Raw genomic sequence first — 21,558 nt, 5'->3', positions numbered from 1 at the left:
GTTCTCTCTAGGCAAGTATGAGAGAAAACCCTGGAGGCAACTGGTATTGCCATGTATTTTATATTTGCTATATATTCTTCCAAATTCCAGCTACTCCTGTAACTATAAAAAGTTGCAGAAAAAGCACTCCATAATTATCTACTGAAGACTTCAGTCTAAAGGTATGAAATCATACCTATCCACCCACCTTTGTGCTTCCAAATAAGTGTGCAGCCCCCTTCTGCCTTCACACTAAAAAATCCCAGGTATTTAGATCTTCTAGAGATAAAAGCATTAAATAGTTCAGGATCCCTTTTTTCATCCAGTACTTTTTATTTTTTGTAATACTGTTTGCTACGTGCACTGAAGGCACATTCATACTGACCAAATCAGATTTATTTCAATTAATCCATGACAAAATTAATAAATATATCACACCCATAACCATACAGAAAAAAACCTGTTAGGAGCTACTCTGAACTGTGTTTGTGTCAAAAGCTGACTTTGAATTATAGTAGAAAACTGTCTACTAATCAGTGCAGAGAAGAACATTCATTTTTATTTCACAGTAGCATGGCCGTGGTTGATCTTTTCAAATGGTTCAACATTTGCATATTTTTTCAAATTCTAAACTGAATATAAAATCATTGAAGAGAATATATATAAAGACACAAGAACTGTCCTTAAAAATTCCTTCTGACAGCAATATTCTTAAGAATGGGATGCAACACACTTCAGTTAGCAGAGGAGGCAGTGAAGTCTCCATTCACTGACATCATCACTGGCTCCCATTAACCCAGAGAACGGATAATTAAGGGTTTGGTTTCTTTAACTAAACCCACTTTCAGCACCTGGTGACAGAATCCTCCTGTAATATTTAAAGAGAATTTTTAAGTTCCTTTAAAAGAGATTTTTAAGTCAGAATACATTTCTGTATTCTGATGAACTTCTATTAAATATATTCTATTAAATATAATCTTCCTACAGTAGTACAGAATCCTTGTTGTCCACCACCTGTTGCACAGTGTAGTGTCTTGACCATAAATTTGATCTTTTCTATTCCTCTAGTTATCTGCATTATTAGATGATAACTCCTCTGCTTATGAACACAAAGGCAGTTCTGACCATGAATGCAGTTTTGAAGAAGCCAAGGTTGTTTTACTTAAAAGGAAATCACCTTCCCTTCAATGAGACCAACCTTTTTCTAGACCTTTACAGATGGGTATGATTCCACACGTAATTGTTTGATCCAGAAACTTCTGAGTAAGAGAACCAAGAGCTGCTTAATAATGGATTATATGTACAATTTGTGAGGTTCTGCATGCAGTTGAATTTCTAAGATTTTTGGTGCTGTTTCCTTTTCCAAATGAAATGGGTTCAAGATGGGTGATGCCTGGCTCCCAGCTATGCTTGTATCTGCTGGATGTCATTATGCACTGAAGATTTATGCTCAAGTCAGATGCAAGTTTCACACTCTAAGCAGGGATGCCCACAATCATGTTGTTCTTTGGAGAACAACTCTCTGGCACCATGGATATGACTTGGACAGAGTAGTTATGTTCTTCTGCAGCCCATGCCCGATCCAGATCCACGAGTCCCATGCACTGCTTCCCTAAAACAAGAGCAGAGGAGAGCATGGAAACTCTAAAAAATGCAGAAATATCATCAGAAACGTGCACTTCAATGTTAGGAAAACACATCAGTAAGTCATTTAAACAGCCAGTTCCAAATCTACTTAAAAAATATCTTAATCTGCTTTTCTAAATCACATCTGTGACTTGTAACTCTTATTCATCAAAGATCTTGGGAGGGATTATTAACTCTTTATAGATGCAGAAAGAAAACAGGCAAAACTGCTTTTGAGTATTCTCAGATTTACAGAAAAATCCATGCATTAATGTAAAAGCCACAGTTGGTAGCTGGGAATTTGAGGGGCAGTAACTGGGTAGGAGACAATTTAGAGGCACGACAACATTTGGCCTGAAAAAAGAACTTTCCAGTTTGGTCCTGTATGGATTTAGGTTACAAGGAAGGAGACATCATCAGTTAAATAAACCAACCAGGATGTATGTCTATAAATTAATTCCTGTGACATTATTTTCCTCCATTTGTGGTTTCCCCAAAAAATCAGCTTCTGTAGATGGTTGAAAAAAATGGCACATACATGCCCCTGATACTGACAACATCATCATCATCATCATCATCATCATTATTATTATTATTATTATTATTATTATTATTATTATTATTATTCAGAGTGTACAGGGTTAGGGTGAGGGTTCTTGCATTTCTTTTCTTCAGGAATCATTGCCCAAGAAACTAAAATCTCAGGATCAACTTATTTTGGCTATTAAGTGCATGGAAATGACCCAGTAGAAGGCAGCAGCTCCTTCTCAGAATGCCAATAAAGTACAAACCTAAAACAGAAGTGACTACCAAAAGGCAAAAATTGAGTCATGCACTGCTCTAGCTATAAGCTTAATTTTCTCCACAATGGGAAGGCTGGCACTCCAGAGAAGAGGTAAGCATTAGATGTTTGCCTTTTTTTAAGAGAGTTATCAACAGCAGAGACAAGCAGGATCAAAAGGTGTGATGATGAATAGCCTGTGCTTTCAATGGAAGATAAATAGGCAGCAGCAGGACTTCAGTGAACTTCATGAAGACCTTTTTCTCTTCAGAGAATGTTGGGAGGAAAATAAAAGGAGCAGCAGCAAAAATCAGTAAGATGCAAACTTCCTAACCCAGTGATAAATCTGAACGAAAAAAGTTTCTAATTCGTAGTTCAGAACAACAAGAGGAAAAATGTGAAGGGCTCCAAATTTTTCAAGTGTTATGTGAAGACAGCACGTAATGTCCTGATCATAAAATGTACTTCTTCTTCCTCAGAATGTCAAGTGAAACACATCACAGAGATATTTTACACAACAGCTGGAGAAATTCATACCAATTAGCCTGCGTTCAGGTGGAAGCTGGACAGCTGTCTGATCTGCAAATCTGCAAAGCATCATATGCTCCTAAAAAAAAATAAAAGTCAAGAAATTTGGTCCAGTAGCACTTCACTCTGTCAAATAAAGCAAGAAAAATCTAATTAAAGTCCTAAAAGTATAAAAAATGCTATCGTGTTGACGACTGTTTCTAGAAACAAAGTTATAAAATCCTAATTCTGTGCACATCCTAATTTTGATACTGCTTCAGCTTGTACATATGTGTGTAAATCAAGTCTTTACAAACATTGCCTTTAAATTCTTGTCTGATATAAAAAGATGATTTCAAAGGTTTGGTTCCTGTAACAGATGGAGAAAGCAACTTCTCCTTTGGATACTTCAGCTTTCCTCAATATCCTGAGGTAAAGATACTTTATTAGGGGGACATAAACATCTAAGGCTCAATTTCACAAAAAAACCTGAAAGAAATCCCATCTTCTTATTAAATCAAGGTGGTTACTTCCTCCACACTACACTCCATCCAATTATTACATTCAATGGACAATTGACAACAAAAAAAATTTGTCCATATATTATACATAAAATATTATTCCTACCTAATACTTAAACATTACTAATTTATTAAATAAATTTACAATATCTTGAGGCAGGGATGTTTTTTCTCCAGTCACAAGAAGGTTTTTAGCTCACAGCTCCATAAGAAATGTGGAAGCAAAATAAGAACATATTATAACATGTTTAGGACTTAAACATGTTCTAGCCAATCAGTTCATTGCAAATATGGCTATTTCTGTAGTACAAAAGAGCTGAAAATGTTAAAACCAGATGTGACTATTGGAGAATGGAGGAGCAGCAGAGCCAGGAGCAATTTTGTTGAGGTAGAAGAGAAGATAGGCAGCTTGAGGAGAAAAAGAGGGACTCAAAGAAGTGGGAGAAGATCCTCACTAGCACAGAACCCCTCACCAGCCTTCAGGCACCCAAGGTACCACAGCTCTTTCCAACATCAGGTTCCCAGCTCATCCAACAAGACCAGAGCCAAGGTAAAGCCTCACCACTTCCCCTGAAAATCTCAACTGACTCTTAATTCCTTGGCTTTCTACAGAGATGCTCCAAAAAGTTAAGCTGGAGCCTAAGTAACAACTACATCATATCCCCCTGACAGTCATCAAATTGTCACATCCCATGTTGGCAGAAATAAGAAGAGCATTTGTAAATTATAAGCTGCCCAAACTTTGTGCATGCATAAGCAGTTAACTTGCTGTCTAGGAAACCCATGCCTTCAATTCCTATTAAGCTGCCAAAGCTGTACATGCAAAGTTATTCAGTTTTACTTTCCAGTTCTCCTATAGGGACAGCATCTTGACAAATGGTCTCAAAATGTATCATGGTAGAAATCTACAGCTATCATAACCTTATTCTTTGCAGCTATAAACTAATGAATTACAGCATAATGTTCTCATAAAAAAAAAAAAAAAAAAGAAAAGTTTTGGAAATGCAAGACTTCTGGGTGTCTTTTTAGATCTCACTAAAATGAAAGATAAGAGAAATGAATTTAAAATGTGACCTGGAGGGGGGTGACACAGACAACATCTGGACAACACATGGCAGCTCTGGCTGCTAGCCAATAACCTGTAACAATTTATTAATATGAAATATAAAGATGCATCCAGCTAGCTGTATAACAGAAGTTATTTATAACTAGGATTACGTGAGGCACCAACCAGCCCAGACTGTTTACTATGAGGAGCAGCAGTGTTTTTTAGCAGTGCCTTTGGCCCCTGTGGTCTTCTGCAACACAAATAATAGAACTCTGAAACTTCTGTGGTGCTGATAAACCCTGTGGTTTAAACCTTCATGGGTTAACAGATTAAGGAAAAAAAATGGTCTTTAATGAGTTTATGCAGACTACCCTAAACCTGGGCATTTCTGACCTCATAACTGTTACCACACCCCTCTGTACTATCAACAGATCTACTTTTAATAATAGCAAATAAACTTTTTCTGAACTGAAACACAAATTCTTCAAGATGATGTGTCAGAAACATATAAATGTGCTGCAAAGAATGTTAAATCAAGGGAAAAAAATAATGGCAGGTCCAAATGCACTGTGCTGCTTTTCCCATGTAAATGAGTAAAGTGTACATAAACCTGACTGTCATAAAGATAAGATCAGTGTATTACCAGGCAATTAAAACTTCCCTATATAAGGTGGCTTGAAATTTTCTGAATTTTAAAAATACTCCTTTACTTGAGGATGAAAGAAGGATAATCTCTATATTCCTGCTACATTTAGCACCTCTGCTATGCTCACTGTCCCAAAAAAACATTTGGATATTAGAAATATCATCTCTCTAATATATTTCTGTTATAGATTCTTTTTCCCACTCTTCTCTCTCCACACAGACCCTGGCTCCTCAGAGTCCAAACATATTTGAACATTTAGAAAATTATTTTGAGTAACATTTTAAAAACAATACTCTATCAAGTTCTTGCTGATGAGTACAAACTCTTCCTGCTCACCATGCCCCATCTTATAGACAAAAGTTAGAGGGAGAAACCAAATGTTTATCAGAAAATAAGATCTATAAAAAGAGTCATTTTACCCCAAAAAAAACAGACATTTATGTAGTACAAACAGTTGTATTTTAGAAGTAAATACATTAGTATCCTGTAATTGTTGACTGATAAGTGTCAATGTATCTTAGAAATGGCTCTTTTCTACATTCTGATTTAAAAAGTTCTTTTATGGAGAAACTGTTTAATTTTACTGAAGAAAAAAAAAAAAAAAAACCTTAAAAACGGATGGTGGAAAGAAAGCAACATAATGGCATCTGCAATACTAATGAACACTTCACATAGCACATGTTCCTGCTGGCAATTAAATGATAATTATTAAATGATAATCACTTATATTTAATTTGATAAGAAAACACATTAAAAGGCAAGAAACTCTGCATAACCCTTTTCCTCCCCCATCCTTTTTACATACCTTGTAGGACAAAGTGTCTTTGAACTGATGACTGAAAAAAAAAAAAAAAGACCAATTCAATTAAGATTTAAAGAAAGGAGAGGTGGAAAATCCAAGCAATCATTAGATACTTGAGGACATGTTAAACAAAAAAACAGTATCTGTGTCCTACAGAAAGGCATTAAATAAAAATAAACCAGAAACCATTACAGTTCCAGTTCACTAGAAAAGGAAAAATTGGAATTTTTTTCCCCAATTATATTATTAATAAAAATTCTCTCTCTTCAAACCATTAGAAATTTAGAAATCATAGAAATCATTCATGCTGGCACAAATTTACTGGTGCTTCCACATTGTCACATGAATACTTTAGATTACATGCAGACAATCTCTAGACATGGATCTACTTTGTTTGTACCACAGGAGCAAGGTGCCTCTACTATGGAATTGAGTATGGAATGCAGGCAATATGAGGAAATGTTTTATGATCACACAGAAACAGAAGTTTTCTTACACAGTGAGCATTTCCAGTCTTCATGATCCAAAAACATTAACTGGTCACTAGTATTCCAATCAATAGATAAAAAGGAAAATCAACAGGAAAAAAGCTATATGCCTGCTAACTTTTGGAGGCTTAAAATTTCATTGTCTCTTCCTTAAGAATATTTATTTCTTCTACTGTGTCACAAGAGAAAACAAAAAGGGCACACATGAAGAGATGAAAGAATCAAACTGAGTAAGAAAACACTGTTAATGCAAAGCTTATCAAACTAACAAATTCTTAAAATTTAGCCTCCACACACTTCTGGCAGCAGACTTCAATACTGTAGAAAAATATGAAAAATATTGAACATGGATGCATAAAGTTTTCCTAGATTTGTTGATTCCTTTTTAGACAACATGTTTCAGTTTCTTATTTTAGGAGATAACATACTTAAAACAAGGTGGTAATTCCTAGCAGAACAAAATCTGATTCATCTTGGACATTCAAAATGCAAAGGTCAGCTTTGTGAAAAAAAAACAAACCCACAACTCTCTTCCCCTATCTAGTTCTGCCTCAGAGGGCTCTTAGCCTCTTATCTTCTGGCACTTTATGCCTACCTTTCACATTTTATTTATATCAAAAGCATTAAAATTCTTAAGCCTAAAATAAATACGTATCTCCAACAGACCAGATTAGAAGGAGGCAAAATACACAGTCCATTGAAAAGTATTAAAAATATGAACTGAAATACAGGAGAGCTTGTCTTCTTGGAAATAAATCATAAGGGTTTCACAAGCAGTAAACTGTGGTAGAAAGCAGACACATTTCTTTAGGGTGATTGCTTACATCTTGCTCCAGCATTAAAATACTACTTACATGAGTAAATAGTAATGTTCATGAGTTTTCTATTAACTTTGTGATTTCAAGGTAAAAGGTCCGCATATTACATAGATTTCCACAAACTGTATCTACTCTGTTGATGGTATAAAGTATTCTGAACTACAGATACATCCAGAAAAATAAATAATCTAGGAATTGCCAATCTGTCTCACTTTCATGATGTGTTTTTGCAAAGAGAAATAGGAGGAAACAGCTGCATTATAAACGTGACCCAGTTTAGCTTAAACACTTGAAGTGATCTTTAAACTGATTAATTCTATACTCTTTCAGCACTTTCTTCCTTCATTTAAATAGCTGTTTGAAAGCTTATCTTGTTATTTTTACTTTACCTTCGTGGATATTTGAACTTGACTGTGTTTTGAATGAAGCCATAACAACAAGGGGAGATGACAAAGGCTGCTTGTGCCTTGATGCAGTGCTCCATCACCATGTCTGTTGCCACACCACATGCATGCAGAGCCACCTGCAGTGTTAAAAACAAAGAAAAAAAACCCAAAGAATCAAGCAAAATCCTTACAGCAATATTCTACATTTTTTGGTTCACTGAGTTTCTTAAATATATGCAGAAATTTTTACAGTGCCAGCTGTCATGCCAAAGGTCTGGCCCTTAATTCCTCAATTTTTCATTGTTCTCCTTCATATCCATACTGAGGAAAATGTATGGCCTATTCCATTCACAAGGGAAACATCAACACTGAACCAGGGTCTCTCACCAAAAGCACTCAAAAGGTAGGTACATCACATTGTGATACACCACCAACTAAAAATGAAGAAAACAGTAAAAGAAAAATTACTGTGGTGATTAGTCAGAAGTTTCTGACAAGCAAAAAGGACTTAGAAATTGAAAGAACTGTTTCAAAACTCGATTTCAACTGAGCAGGAAGAGAAGTAATAGACAGACCTGAAGGTCACATTTAAAGGACAACATTTAAGCATAAATTTTGATAATATGATTGATTAGTACTGAATACAGAGGTCAGAAAACAAACCTTAGGGGGGGCAAAGCATCAAATACAACTTGTACCCCTTTTTTGTTTTCTCCCCTCCTTTTTCTTATCTTATTTTTTCTTAGTGATAGGCACTCACACTAATACAGGAATGTCTTTAAGTCACAACAGCTACCTGTGGGCATTGAGATGTGTTTGGGTAACACAGGTTGAGCCCAAATTCTTTATGCTTTTTTACAGAAAGGCAAGTTACAGATGTATGCAGTATTTGCAAGAAAAGGCAAGCAGCTCTCTCTTACAGACACCTGTAACAGCAAATGGGGCACGTGAAATACAGGCACTGCTTTTTCTGCCTTTTCCTTGTATTCAGTAGCTCAAGGAGCAGGCCTGGTGCATACACACTGATCTATGTTTTCACTAAATGTAGGATTTTTTGAGGCATATTTTTTTAATTTTATGCAGTGGTGTGGATTTGTAAAACTGCACTGTTTGCTTTTTGTTCACGGTCAATTTAGGAAAAAGGTTTAAAACCACAAGGCTCAGATTTCAGGGTTCAAAGTTGTTTTTCAAGGTACAGCAAATAGAAGGTAAAAATTTTGCTCTCAGATATAGATCAAAACAAAGACTTTTCTGTCTGCAGACTGCTTGATGTAAGCTCAGCTGAGCAGACCATTAATCATCAACTGAACTGTAACTGCATACAGATGGTAACAGATATTCTTGTCTCAAGCAGAACATTAAAAAGATTAAGAAGAAAATAATTCCAAAATGAAAGTTTTCTGCTTATATGAATTTAGGAACAACAAAAAAAAAGATTTTAACATCACGAATAGATTCTTAAAATCATAGTTATTCGATTGTAATGGAATTAAAATTCTAGTAACTTTGCCATCTATCCATATAGAAAAGTAAGAACTGTGGTTCACTTTCATGTTTGGAGAAGAGACCTTAGAACAGCAGTGGATCAGCCCAGTAGCTTTGCTTTACAATGACTGATTTCTTCTTTGGGTTTCTCAGAATCATTTTAGTTAAGCAAAAAAAAAATCACAACGTTAAACACAAAGCCTTGTCAGGATATCCCATATTTTAAACTCACTACCTGAAACAAAATAAGAAGTGAGGATTAATGCACATAATGCATTTAGATCACAAATCCACACATCTGTGACACAGGAAAAACAAAGTGGGCCCTGAAGAGAGCAATGGAATTAATGACAGTGAGACCACTGCCCTGGATTACTCCCCCAGCTCTGCAACCCCCCTGTGCACATAGAAAAGTGAAAGGAAAAGAATGTTCCACGAAACCTCAGGTTCACTTTAGTGACCTTAAAAAGATAAGAACTCAACACACTCAAAAATACACATTCCCCAATCAAAGCTTAAACATTTAACTTGTTCTCACACATTAGCTGAGATACTATGAGTAGTACCTAAGTATTAAAAACAACTAAGGCCCTCTGGGTGCTGGCATGTAAATGAAAACTGCCTGGAAGTACACTTTGAAAGATTTCTCTTTAAGATTGAAATCCTTTATTATGGCAGTTGTATAAAATAAACTGCCATTATTTATGGCAGCTGGACTACAACATGTAAGCTTGCAATGTAATAGTAAGTTTGGTGCCCAAACAGACTGTTTCAGAACAAAAGCTTTGTGTCTAAGTGGTGTATCAGGTCAGTAATCATTTCCCCGGGAATTACAGGAGCTTCACTCTGCTCCTCATCCCTGTCTTCCAGAATGTATCCATTAATGTATCACTGATTCTAAAATAACACAGTTAAACGAAGAATCTGCCCCATTTTTAGTCCAACATGGTTAAGCAATGCTCCTATTTTTGTATTTGATTGGGGCAAACTCTTCTTTCTTCAATCATGTAAAAGTGATGCCAACTTTCAACAAATAATAATCACAAAATTAACAATACAATTTACTGTAACAAGAGTGCTTCTTACAGCATCAAAAATACCACACTCTGGAGACATACAGACTTTTCTTCTCTCAGGATATTTTAGTTCTTTCAAGAATAATTAATCCTAACACTGAAGTTTTGAAGTGGAAAAGTTGTAACAACTTACCCCAATGTTAAAAGACCCATTAAAATAGTCCAGATTTGCTTGAATGAACCAAATGTTTTTTAAACCCAGTTCATCACTTCGGTCTTTAGCACGGATCAGAGACAACTCCTTATTTTCTATGAGCACCACCTGGGTTCCAGACACAGGAGAAAAACAAAATAATAGTGAGAAATCAAGGAGAACATCACCAACAAGCACACCACTTGAAAACCTCTAAATTACTTGTGGCAGATCTTGAGATCTCCAGAATTATTAGCAGGAAAGTCAGCAGCAGTGGAAGACACTTGATAATTGCCAATGTCAACCAGTTTGCAAATACTTTATATTTTCCTCTGGCTTTTTTTTTTTTCCTCAGGCAAGCACTGCACACATTTGAGATCAAGCTAAAAATTATCATGCTTCAAATGTAAGTCCTCCAATGAGACAACTGTGTCTTGATATTTACTGTCCCTATGTGCACATCTTTTAAGATGATTATCAAAGACCAAGAGCTTATATTGTCCGTAGTTTATATTTAAAATTTACCTGACATGATGGCATCATGTGAGCTAGAACAATGCCAACATGGCCCTGTGAAAACAAAAACAAATGACAAAATCTGAGTCACTTTTCAGTGTCCCTGCTGCTGTCATCATTACATGATGAGCAGCCCTCTCCCCAGTGACAGAACCTCTGAAAGCAGCACTTGTACTTTGGCTTTGCTTCGTGGCAGCAACCACTTGGCACTGCCAAGATGAGAGCTGGAAGTGCATCATGTAAACAAATATATACATTACCCCTCCACTGCAAAAATCCACAATCACATCTCCAGGCTTAGCAAGTTTGGTCACAGCTGCTACCAAATTATTCAACTGCTGCTGCTTCCTCAGGGCCCTGTCTCCAGACATCTTTCCTGCAGATGACAGAGAAAATGCCTGAGCATGATCAGCAGTTCTCAACCTTGAGAAATTTAAATGGGTAACAGCAAAGCACTGCATATGAAATTTATGACAAAGAATAAAAACTGGCAGGAACAGTTGGGCAACCAAATCCACTCTGAGCTAAATTCACAAGTATTTGGTATGGTTTTCTCTATAGTTTTAACACATTTAAAACTTTACTTTCCAGCTGCTGCTATTAATCCACCATTAGGAACAGGCTGGAAGCAATGTTAAAATAAAGATATAAAGTAATCAAATCAGTGTAAGATCTAGCCTGATTACATTCTAAAAGTGTAAATCATGCCTAGAAACAGCTCAAACTCATTCATAATGAGGTTGCCAAAATAAATGCCTGTTTACTAAATCTATGCACTATCTTTAAGCATCCTGCTTTTCAAAGTTGTGCCCTTACATCAATTTTAACTTTTCATAATTTGCAGCCCTAATTATTTAAATGAGTGTGCGAGGAGGTGCTTCTCAAAGCAACTACTGCCTAGTGAAGTCTGGCTCTCCATCACATCTGTAATACAACCAGAAGTGGAAAACCAATTAATTTATTTCAGATGTGACTTGTAAACTCCAACATAGAGTTGCTTCAGAGAAAATGAATTTGTTTAGTCAGCACTTGCATATTTGTAAAGATGCATTTTGTCTCAGTGGAGCTAAAAGAGTGCTGAAAGACCTATTTCATACTGTTTTGGTTTGTTCAGAATGCAGAGTTGGTATAGACTGAGCACAACCTCCTCACTTACCAGCTTTGTAACTATAAAATAGTACATTTTCATAAAAATTAAACCAATGTTACATTTGAGAAAGTTGTCATAAAGAACAGTGTCAGAAAATGAAACTTTCTGCTGACAAAAATGTACACAAGGACTGTGGATAGGAAACCTTTACCACATTCTGTAAAATTATAACTATATTTTAAGGACTTGTCTCTTTTACATGAGTAAAAAATGGAAAAAAAATTTATGAATTACCTTTCTGGCAACCCTAATTTCTTTTGTGCCAAATACCTATGTGAACTGCTCCACAGCTTGCCTTAAATTTTCATGCTTCCATTTGATAAACTCATGTTCAAACATTCTCACCACAGTTCCACCTGAAGCCAGTGGAAGATGCACACATTACATTCCAGCATGTGCTGTCATGGTGTTTGACCTGGAAATTCAGCTTGCAAGGCCAAACCTGTAATGTGTTGGGTAGACAGGTTTTGTGATAAAAAAAACATTAAAAAAACCCCCACGCCAGCACATTCTCTGTACATAAATGTGTAGGGGTGTGTACATACATCCATGCACAATGGATTGTTTGAGTTCTAAAAGTAGCTCTTGTCTTGCACACAGCTCTTATCTGCTTGGGGCTGGCTGAGCAAGAAATGAAATTAACCAGGAAATATAATTTACATTTGCCTGCTATATCCCTGAATATATACCTGAAATACAGCTGTGGCAAGGGGAGCACAAGTAACAGGGACTTTCATCTTGATAATACAGGTTGCCACTTGGGTTATTTTTCATCAATCCACAGAGTTCTTGGCTTTTGTTTCGTTTCAATTCTACCTGATAAAATACTTAACTAAATAGCTGTTGCTCTTAGACAAAAAATAAATGACCAGGTGTCTCCCACCTCTATGGAGACAGCAGGAAACTGCATCACGTTTGGATTCTTTTATTGGATAATCCAATGAGCTGCCAAGTCCAGAACTCCCAACAGCTACAGCTTCCTTAGAAGCCTGATCTGAGCCATCCACACAAAATATCTACACCTGAGTATGATTACACAGCTGTGAGAGGTGTGACTGCAGCTCACCTTGGTACATCTGAGCTTGCTTTAAATAATTCAGTTCAGACAGCCAGGGCAACAGTGCTAGGATAGCTCCATTCCAAAATGTTAGCTCATATGCTGCCAAAATCAAAGCTACCAGCTTGAAGTTAGCTCAGCTTACCTCTAGAAAACTGCAGGCACACTTCTAACTGTAGTTATTTAATAATAATATATTATTTAATAACTTTAATATATTTAATAATAACTTGTGATATTGCAGGTCCAGAACTAGTGGATAGCAGCAGCAGGCACAAATAACAAGAAGGAAGGAAGGACTTAACTACTGATCAGTACTGGATAACATCTCAGGTTCAGCTAAAAAGAAAAACAGGCTTTCCAAAAGCATGATAAAAGCATAAACAGAGGGGTTTCTTTGAGAGAATTCAGTGTGGACTTGCCCTTTGAACCTCCAGACTGCCAAAGTATATGGAATTGCTTAGCTAGAAATACACAGTCAGATTAAAGGTCACCTCTGTTCTCCAAAATGGGTTTGAACACAACAAAATTTGCTTAGTAAGCTTCAATGGCTTCAATGACACTAACTAATTTTTAACAATGGTTGGGTCTCACAAGCATTATCTTTACAAACGAAAAAACAAAACCAAAAAACCCCACAGAACTTCAACCTTCACAATTTTTCTTTCTTTCTACTGGGGGAAAACAAATAATGAAAGTACTTAAAGCTCATTCATGGTATAAAGTCATAAGCTCCCTTGGTGGAAAGCATTCTGAATTCAAGGCTTCCTGAGCTCAAGTAACACCCACAATTAATCTAATGGGATTTATTGCAAATGCTTTTTTTTTTCCCCTGGTAACTTTTGTATCAGCCTCTTACATCCCATTTCAACTTCAGTCTTTGTAATGATGAGAGGAACCCGGGCAGAAAATTTTGTTTTCAATTCCTGCCTCTCAACAGGCATTATTAGCACAAATCTTCTGAGCCATTTTCCTGCACAATACTCAAGGACAAACCACAGCTGCCATGCCACAAATAGCACAAAGCAGGGTGTTTTGGAGGATTCCTCCAGCCATTAACCTACAGAAAGCAGACATAGCATGCAAAGCTAAGCTGGAACTACTGCTGCTTGTCCCCCAGCCAGCTGCTGCATTGTTTGACATGTAAGGGCCAAATGAATCATGTCTGTCTCCTAAGCCAATTTTTCCTGTTTCTGAATTATTAGTTCAGGCTCTCTCACTCTTATCAATGCAAATAAGACACAAGAATAATACAGATTATTACTATACCTCATATTTAATTTTTTTTTTTTTTTTTTTTTTTGCTTGTTTAGCTGCTATGGTGGGAATTAATGAGCTTATGTATATCAGAAGGGGCCTTTTGGTCTTTCTTTCTTGTGATTCACAACTTCTGACTGTGCAGAGCATTCAGCTCTTACCTTTTCCTTAGCAATCAGTTACAGATATTCAGGATAAGGGGCTCAGAAAGGGAAATCTGCTGTGCTCCTGCATGCACTGTGAACAGGCTGCCTCTGAACTACCTAGAATTGGTCCCCTGAAGGGTGAGATCCTGCTGAGCAGCTGGGAGTGTGAATTAGAGGGGCTTCAGGCAACTCTCAGCAAGACAAGAGGGCACAAGAGGTCTCAAGTTGTGCCAGGGGAGGTTTAGGTTGGACATTAGAAAGAATTTCTTTACGGAGAGGGTGATCAGACATTGGAATCCCTGGAGATATTTAAAAAGGGACTGGATGTGGCACTCAGTGCCATGGGCTGGGAACTGCAGCAGTAGTGGATCAAGGGTTGGACTTGATGATCTCTGAGGTCCCTTCCAACCCAGCCCATTCTATGATTCTATGATTCTGAACTCTACAGGGGCCCATCCCTGGCTCCATCTGGGGAAGGAGCTCTCTCTCCTCTTTGTGCAAGGGACAACCACTCGCAGCCCCTGGTGAGCACTGGATTCATCAGGACTGAGCTGTTTGTTCCCCACTCTCATCAAAACAGGGGCTGTCAATCAGCAGGTTAGGCTTGGGAGAGGGAAAGAAAGGTTTGATTCTTGTTTCATTGCCAGACATCTTTATCTGAAGAAGTTTTGCAGAAAGTGAGCAGGCCCTACCTCACAAGCCTGGATGCTGCTGAGATTGGGTAAAATTTCATGCCCAGGTAAAACAGCACTTCTTCTGGGGCTAGAGACCCTTTTCCATATTTAGCACAGCAGAGGTTGATTTTTCCTTTCCTTTATTCTTCCACCTTCACTTTGCAAGGTTTGTAAGTGACAGATAGGTTTGGGCACCTTGGATTTTGAAGATTAGCAACTGGAAGAAAACCCAAAAGCTTTTATAAGCAGAACATAGGTGCAGCCAAGGGGTGCCCAGCATTAATTTTCATTTTTTACTGGCATCTGTTAATTTTTTTTTTTTAAAGTGACTTACTCTATTGTTGCTTGAAATCCACTAATACAGAAGAAAAAAAAAAAGAGACCAGATTCCTGTTTAGGTTGTCAAAGGTCAGTTTTCATAGCTGTCTGACCTTTTTAGACTACAAGACTGTATATGAGATCAAGGGGGGTTTTTATGCCTGAAGTGATAAAGCTATTTTGCAAAGCTTAATACAGAGCAGATTGGTAAGTAACATCAGGAGGGACTCCTATTTAAAAAAAAGAGAGTAAAATGTTCTTAAGGAGTTCAATTGTCTTTCCTGCCCCTTTTATTTTTGCCCTATGTGTATGTACTTTAAATCATGCAAAGCAGCATTCACCCCTCCTACTCCCTTGGCTGTAGCTAAAATATCTCCACGTTTGGTCATAAAAGCCTTTATATAGTAAAAATATTGCATACTCTGAGGATTTCTTTCCTTGCCTTATCTGTTGACTGAAAGTGCAAGCTATACATTCTCCACAAGGACAATTTACAGGCATTATTTGTGATCTTTTGGGTTTGATTTTTTTTGTTCCTCCCCCAGTGAATACTAAAGCTCTTACTTTACACATGTGCACATCAGTAACTACACAAATGCTGTTATTTCTCTTAGACTTGCCAGGAATGTCCAAGTGTGCAAAGTCTGGTCAATGCAGAATGCAAACTGATGTGCTCTGACCTGCAAAGCAATGAGCAGCTGTGTATTCTTAGCTGTCAGGAGGCTCTGGGCAACAAATGTTGGCTTTTGTCAACCCATTTGTTAGTCACATCCTCCTCAGAGGTCAGTTAAAATAACCTAAAATAACACAACTTTCCTGAAAATCTGATTATGGCTGTGATGAACTGAGAAAGTTAAGAAACACAAGGAACAATGAAAACATGCAGGGACCTGGCAGGAAAAGGTAAATAGACTCTATGCCAAGACAACTTACTAGTAATTATCTTCATGTAATAGGGATTGCTTTCTACCAATAAGTAAAGGCAGGCAAGCTCCATCAATGTTCCTGTGTAACAGTGAATATTAGCAAAAAAGTGCAATTTAAACAGTCTGCAGACTCAGAAATCTGAGGATGAAAGGATAAAGCAATCAATGGTTTTCAATTAATTTCCCCCTTAGGTACAAGGGAGCTCAACATCCCTTGACAATCAATGACTGTTGTAAAGCCCATTTTTTCTCTTGTACTGCTGCTTTATATAAAATACAATCATGAACTATGCTTCTAATTTTACAGATGCAGCAGCCACCAGCTGTCTTACAAATGGACTGCAGACCACATACTATTAAATCTGATTTCTCCGATTTAAAAAGCTATTTTGAGTTAAGTGAATAAAATATTACAAGGTTTGGGTTATTGTGGTTTTTTTTTTTTGTTAATTAGTTACAGAGTTGAAAATACTTCAGAAAAGTAATTAAAAAAGATTAGTTGAGCACTATGCTCTGTCCCTCTCTGATTAACTAAATTAAACCAGATTAGAAATCAGTGCAGTCTGGAGCACTTGAATACGAAATATATTTGTGATACAAAACTAGAAGAAGATGATAAAAAAAGTTAAGAGCCTTAAAATTTATTTCTTTGGCCTTGTGGGCAGTTGCACAGTAGCAAATAGAACTGAATCACTTTAATCACAGAAAGTGAGGGGTTGGAAGGGACCTCAAAGGTCATTGAGTCCCCTGCCAGAGCAGGGTCACCTCCAGCAGTCACACAGGAACACATCCAGGTGGGATTTGGATGTCTCCAGAGAAACAGACTCCACCTGAACAGCTTTAAAATTAAGCTGTGATTCTTCTGAAGCTCCTGATGTGCTCATTTTTTACAAGACCTCAATAGGACAACTCCATTTAAACTAAGTACACACATGGCTGCTGTAGGCAAGAACCAGCTCTTCAAGTCAATGGAAAATTTACTTTAAAAACAACACAACAACAACAAAAAAACCCCACCCAACAACCAAAACCAAAACCCAAAACCCAAGAAACAAAGGAAGGTTCCTTTTATCCTTTTAACTAACCTAAGAAACTGCTGTTTTTAAGGCGAGCACTTCCCTATGGTATTCATTAAAATTATGAACAAATTATGCTAAAAAAGCTCTACATTCACAAAAATGCCTTGACCTTGGTACTCGAGATTAACTAATTATTAGAGATCAGCTTATCATTGCAGGAACTTCAGGAAAAAATACAGCATAGAATCTGCTCATCTCCCTGCTAATAAAAGACCATGAACAGATCCATTCATACAGACTTGCATGTTTTGAATTTGACCCAAAATCAGGTGAAGCTCAAGCTACACCCAGACGATTTTCAGCCCTGGTTTTTGCCATTGCAACAGCTACAAACCCATCTTTAAACAAAATTTCTGACCTTAGGACTAAAAGAGGAGTTCAACATTAATAATGTCTGCCACATGTTCTCCTTGCTCCCTGCAAATGAGAATCAACTGTGGCTGTAATCTTCATGCCACAGTTAAAAACAAGAGAGATGTAAAATGCATGTATTAACCATGGAACAAAAAATGAGGGAAACAAACACTAAAGAACAATCTAACCTGTGTTAACAAAGTAATTAAAATTCAAAGTGACCAGAAAGCTTAATAGAAGGTATAACTTCTTTTCTGCATCACATCCTACTTAACACATAGCAAAAATAAGTTACAGAGAACTTACAATTCCAATTCCAAGTGAGATCACAACTGGGCCAATGCATCCAATAATGAGCACAAGCAGAGGAATGTAAAAGACGTGCTGCAGATAAGATGGAAAATAATCCCTTGGGCAAATGTTTTTTCAATAGCACAGAACTATTCTATCTCTGTTCAAACTGAGGTGAGAAACAGATCATTTTAATTATGGAATCATTTCCAATCTTTCAAAAAAAATAGACATTTTAGTGAAAAAAAAAAATTATAGCAATGCTTCACAGAAATTGTTCAGGAACAGACTGTGCTCAAAAAATACATTACACAATATAGGGACATTAACAACCTTGGCTACATACCCATTTATGTTGGCTTTCACATTTTAGGCCAGGTAACCACATCAACAAAACTTATTTCTGTTGTCAAAATTGCTTAAAACTGACACCTGTCTAGCAGGCTTTGGGTGCTTCACATAAATCTGAAATACATTTTGGGGATGACAAACCTGAATTGCAAAGAATGAGACTAGCAACGGGCAAGCAGTGGAGTGCTCAAACAAATAAATTAATGTTTAAATTTCTATACTTAAAAAAAAAATAGTCAACAATGGCTAATTTAAGAAAACATCAAACATTAATTTGATTTATTCATTAGTCCAAGTTCTGACTATTTCCTGTTTCCAGGAATATAATTCCATCCATACTGCTGAATTACTGTCAAAAGAAACAGAGGCACACATTGATTATATGTCAGTCCACAGACAGCTCAAAATGTTTTCAAAGAGTTTGTGGGGGGAAAAAATGATAGCAATGAGATGGTGAAATGAACAGACTGGTCATACATCCTTTCAGATAGTCAATATTAGAAGTGAAGAAAGACTTAATATTAGAACTGAGATATCCTTAACTTTCAGCTGAGTTCTACATCCCTCTCTTTTCTTCCTTAGGAAATTAGTCTGGAAATGAACCAAGTGAAATCAAAGTACAATTAAATATATGGAGGCAGTGGCAGAATTAGACTCTTCTAGGAAGAAGACAACTTTTCTGGGAAGAAGGGACAAATTGTCCAGACAGCAAGCTCTGCTGGGACAGGGACTGCAATTATGGGTATATTCAGTATTAAACACAAGAAAGGATTCCATGTTAGATGGAATAAATAAACTATTAAATCATGGTCAAGTGTTAGTACTATCAGACCAAAAACGCAGCTCCCTCATCTTGCAAAGCATTGATTTGATGTAAGTGATATCAGGGGGCTCAAACAATACTTCTCATTTTGCCCCCCTCCTTCTCCCCCCCTTTAGCATTTAACTTTTACTGAAAAGCTTTAGAGATCATATGCTCTCTATCTATAGAATTGTTTTCAAGCCAAGTCAGGTTTCACGTGTCCTCCCGTAGCAGTATTTAGGCCCAAGTTGCCAGCTGTGTGCTAATTTGTCACGGATACAGTAGCATGCCAATGTCTAATTGGGATCAGAAGATCTTCTGGAAGTGAAACCATTGTTTCTGTTGTGAAACTTAAGCACCGCAGGAACACAAACAACAGAAAAGTCTCTGGCCTCGGAACTCCGCAGATCAACAGATGCCTGCTACGATTAGAAAGCTCAAAATAAGCAAATATTCACAAGCTGAAAGGGAAAAAAAGTCCCAACAAAGCCACCTATGACTGAGGTCACAGTGACAGGACTGAGCCAATTCTCTTGTTTCCCTTCTGCAGCATTATGCTGTCAGAGTAAATTGCAGTGCTCTTTTCAACAGAGGACATTTAAAGTCCTGCCTTCAAGAGGACACACAGCACAGGAGCAAACCAAATATAAAAGATAAAGAATATAACTAAAACACTTCTTCAGTGTTAGCATTGTTGCTCCATCCCTTTTTCCATTTTGCAAAATATAAAACCAACCTTTTCAAGGTTTGGAGGATATTCATAGCAGTCTACTAACAAAAGAAACTTAGTTTACTAACTCCCCAGTGCTGTGGAGTTAAAACTGTGATTTTCCTCTCCTATTAAGAAGAAAAACTTACTGATCTCAGAATCAAAATAATTTCATTTTGGTTCAACAAGCAACATCACACCTGCAAACAGCCATCTGTGTGATGGTGAACAACAGCCTTCAAACAAACTGCTACCTTTGATTTTGAAAATCAAAACTGTCTATTCTTCACACTACCCCGTCTACCTGTTCTTAAAAAAAAGGAAAATCAGCCAGAGTAACTATCCAGAGCATTTGAAAACGCAGTCATCAAAAAGAAAGAACCACATGGAGAGAATGTAGAGGAATATAGATACCACAGCCTCTGAAGAGCAGTAAAACCAAACAGAACAAAACAAGAATTGTAGTTACACTTAGATTCATAGCAGTAATATGAGGCTTGTTGAAAACAAACCCAGTAAGCCTGTATATAGCAGCTGACAAGGTCTAAAGAATATAGATTTTTTAAAAGCACACATCATCAACATAAAATATGAAAAACATCAGAAATTTACACATATGAATGTCACATTTATCATGAAGTCCACAAAATTTATTTCCTGCAGCAAGTCTAGTTTCTCAAGGTTATCTATCTGTGTTCATTCAGCAGGTTACTACCTCTGAGCAAAGATTTAATTACATTCTTTTCCCTTTGTGAGAGAAAATGAACTACAGACTTTTCCCTATTCGTATTACTGCAATACATTTTGAGAACTTCCAACACTTATCCAAGTAGCTTCTGTTCATTATACAGAAACATAAGAATGACAGATAAAATTTCGAGGAAAATTATTATAAAACACAACTGGTCTATAAAGTATGATTCATGGTGTTATCTCTGCAGGTTGTCTTAGCTCTTGCATGAATTAAGCCTGTTGCACTGAAAGTAACAGCACCATCTCCTTTCCTAAAAACACTGGCTGGTTAATTCTCACTGACCTTGCACCAAAACACATGAACCCACTCCAGGATGCAGGATGAAAGGCTGTCTCCTGGAAGTCCATAACATAAACCAGAATTTCCCAATGTCTTTAACTGATGAAAGATGGGGAAAGGAAGCCAGTTTCCATATGCAGGCTTGAAAAACCACATATGCAGCCTAGAATCACTGGCTACCTTCTGAAAGCTAACTTCCAGTGCATCCTTCAAAAATACCAGGTACAAAGACTAGGACAGCATGGAGCATTTGTATAAAACAGGGATGTTTAAGAGTGTATTTTTATTTTTTCCAGCATGCTCTTAATTAACAAAGGGAAGAATTCAGAAAACAAGCAATGCAACTGAGAGCCAAGGTAAGAATTTTGTCCAGTTCAGCATTTCTTCATGGAAGCAATCAGGACAGTTTATACAGCTAAGTGTTATCTTAGTCTTGGAAGGGGAGGGATGTTGTTTTGTTTCTTATTTTTTGTCACTAAAAATCCAAGAAGGCAGGAGAGATCAGCAAATGGGATATCCAAATGTATTTAAGTACATTTAAGTACATTAGAAAACTCCAGGTAGAGTGTGCTGATGGAACAACTGAATGAACACTGTAT

At 37.0% G+C, this 21,558-nt stretch overlaps 1 protein-coding gene across 2 annotated transcripts in view; it reads right to left on the bottom strand.

Moving 5' to 3' along the window:
* Positions 1 to 292: 292 nt before the first annotated feature.
* GSTCD (glutathione S-transferase C-terminal domain containing) overlaps positions 293 to 21,558 on the bottom strand; it is a 31,638-nt gene continuing 10,372 nt past the window's right edge. Inside the window, exons 5-11 of one of the 2 annotated variants that reach the window (XM_071742612.1) lie at positions 11,073 to 11,188; positions 10,822 to 10,866; positions 10,297 to 10,425; positions 7,606 to 7,739; positions 5,914 to 5,944; positions 2,924 to 2,993; positions 293 to 1,591 (exon numbers count right to left, since the gene is read on the bottom strand). In XM_071742612.1, coding sequence (XP_071598713.1) covers positions 1,455 to 1,591; positions 2,924 to 2,993; positions 5,914 to 5,944; positions 7,606 to 7,739; positions 10,297 to 10,425; positions 10,822 to 10,866; positions 11,073 to 11,188 — 662 coding nt within the window. In that variant the 3' untranslated portion in view covers positions 293 to 1,454. Of the gene's footprint in view, positions 1,624 to 2,923; positions 2,994 to 5,913; positions 5,945 to 7,605; positions 7,740 to 10,296; positions 10,426 to 10,821; positions 10,867 to 11,072; positions 11,189 to 21,558 lie in introns of both variants that reach the window. The other variant, XM_071742614.1, reaches the window with a different exon arrangement.

The sequence above is a fragment of the Heliangelus exortis genome, chromosome 4, assembly GCF_036169615.1.
Source record: "Heliangelus exortis chromosome 4, bHelExo1.hap1, whole genome shotgun sequence".
NCBI lineage: Eukaryota > Metazoa > Chordata > Aves > Apodiformes > Trochilidae > Heliangelus > Heliangelus exortis.
Note: the sequence above shows the minus strand (reverse complement) of the source record. Positions and strands in the feature narration are given on the sequence as shown.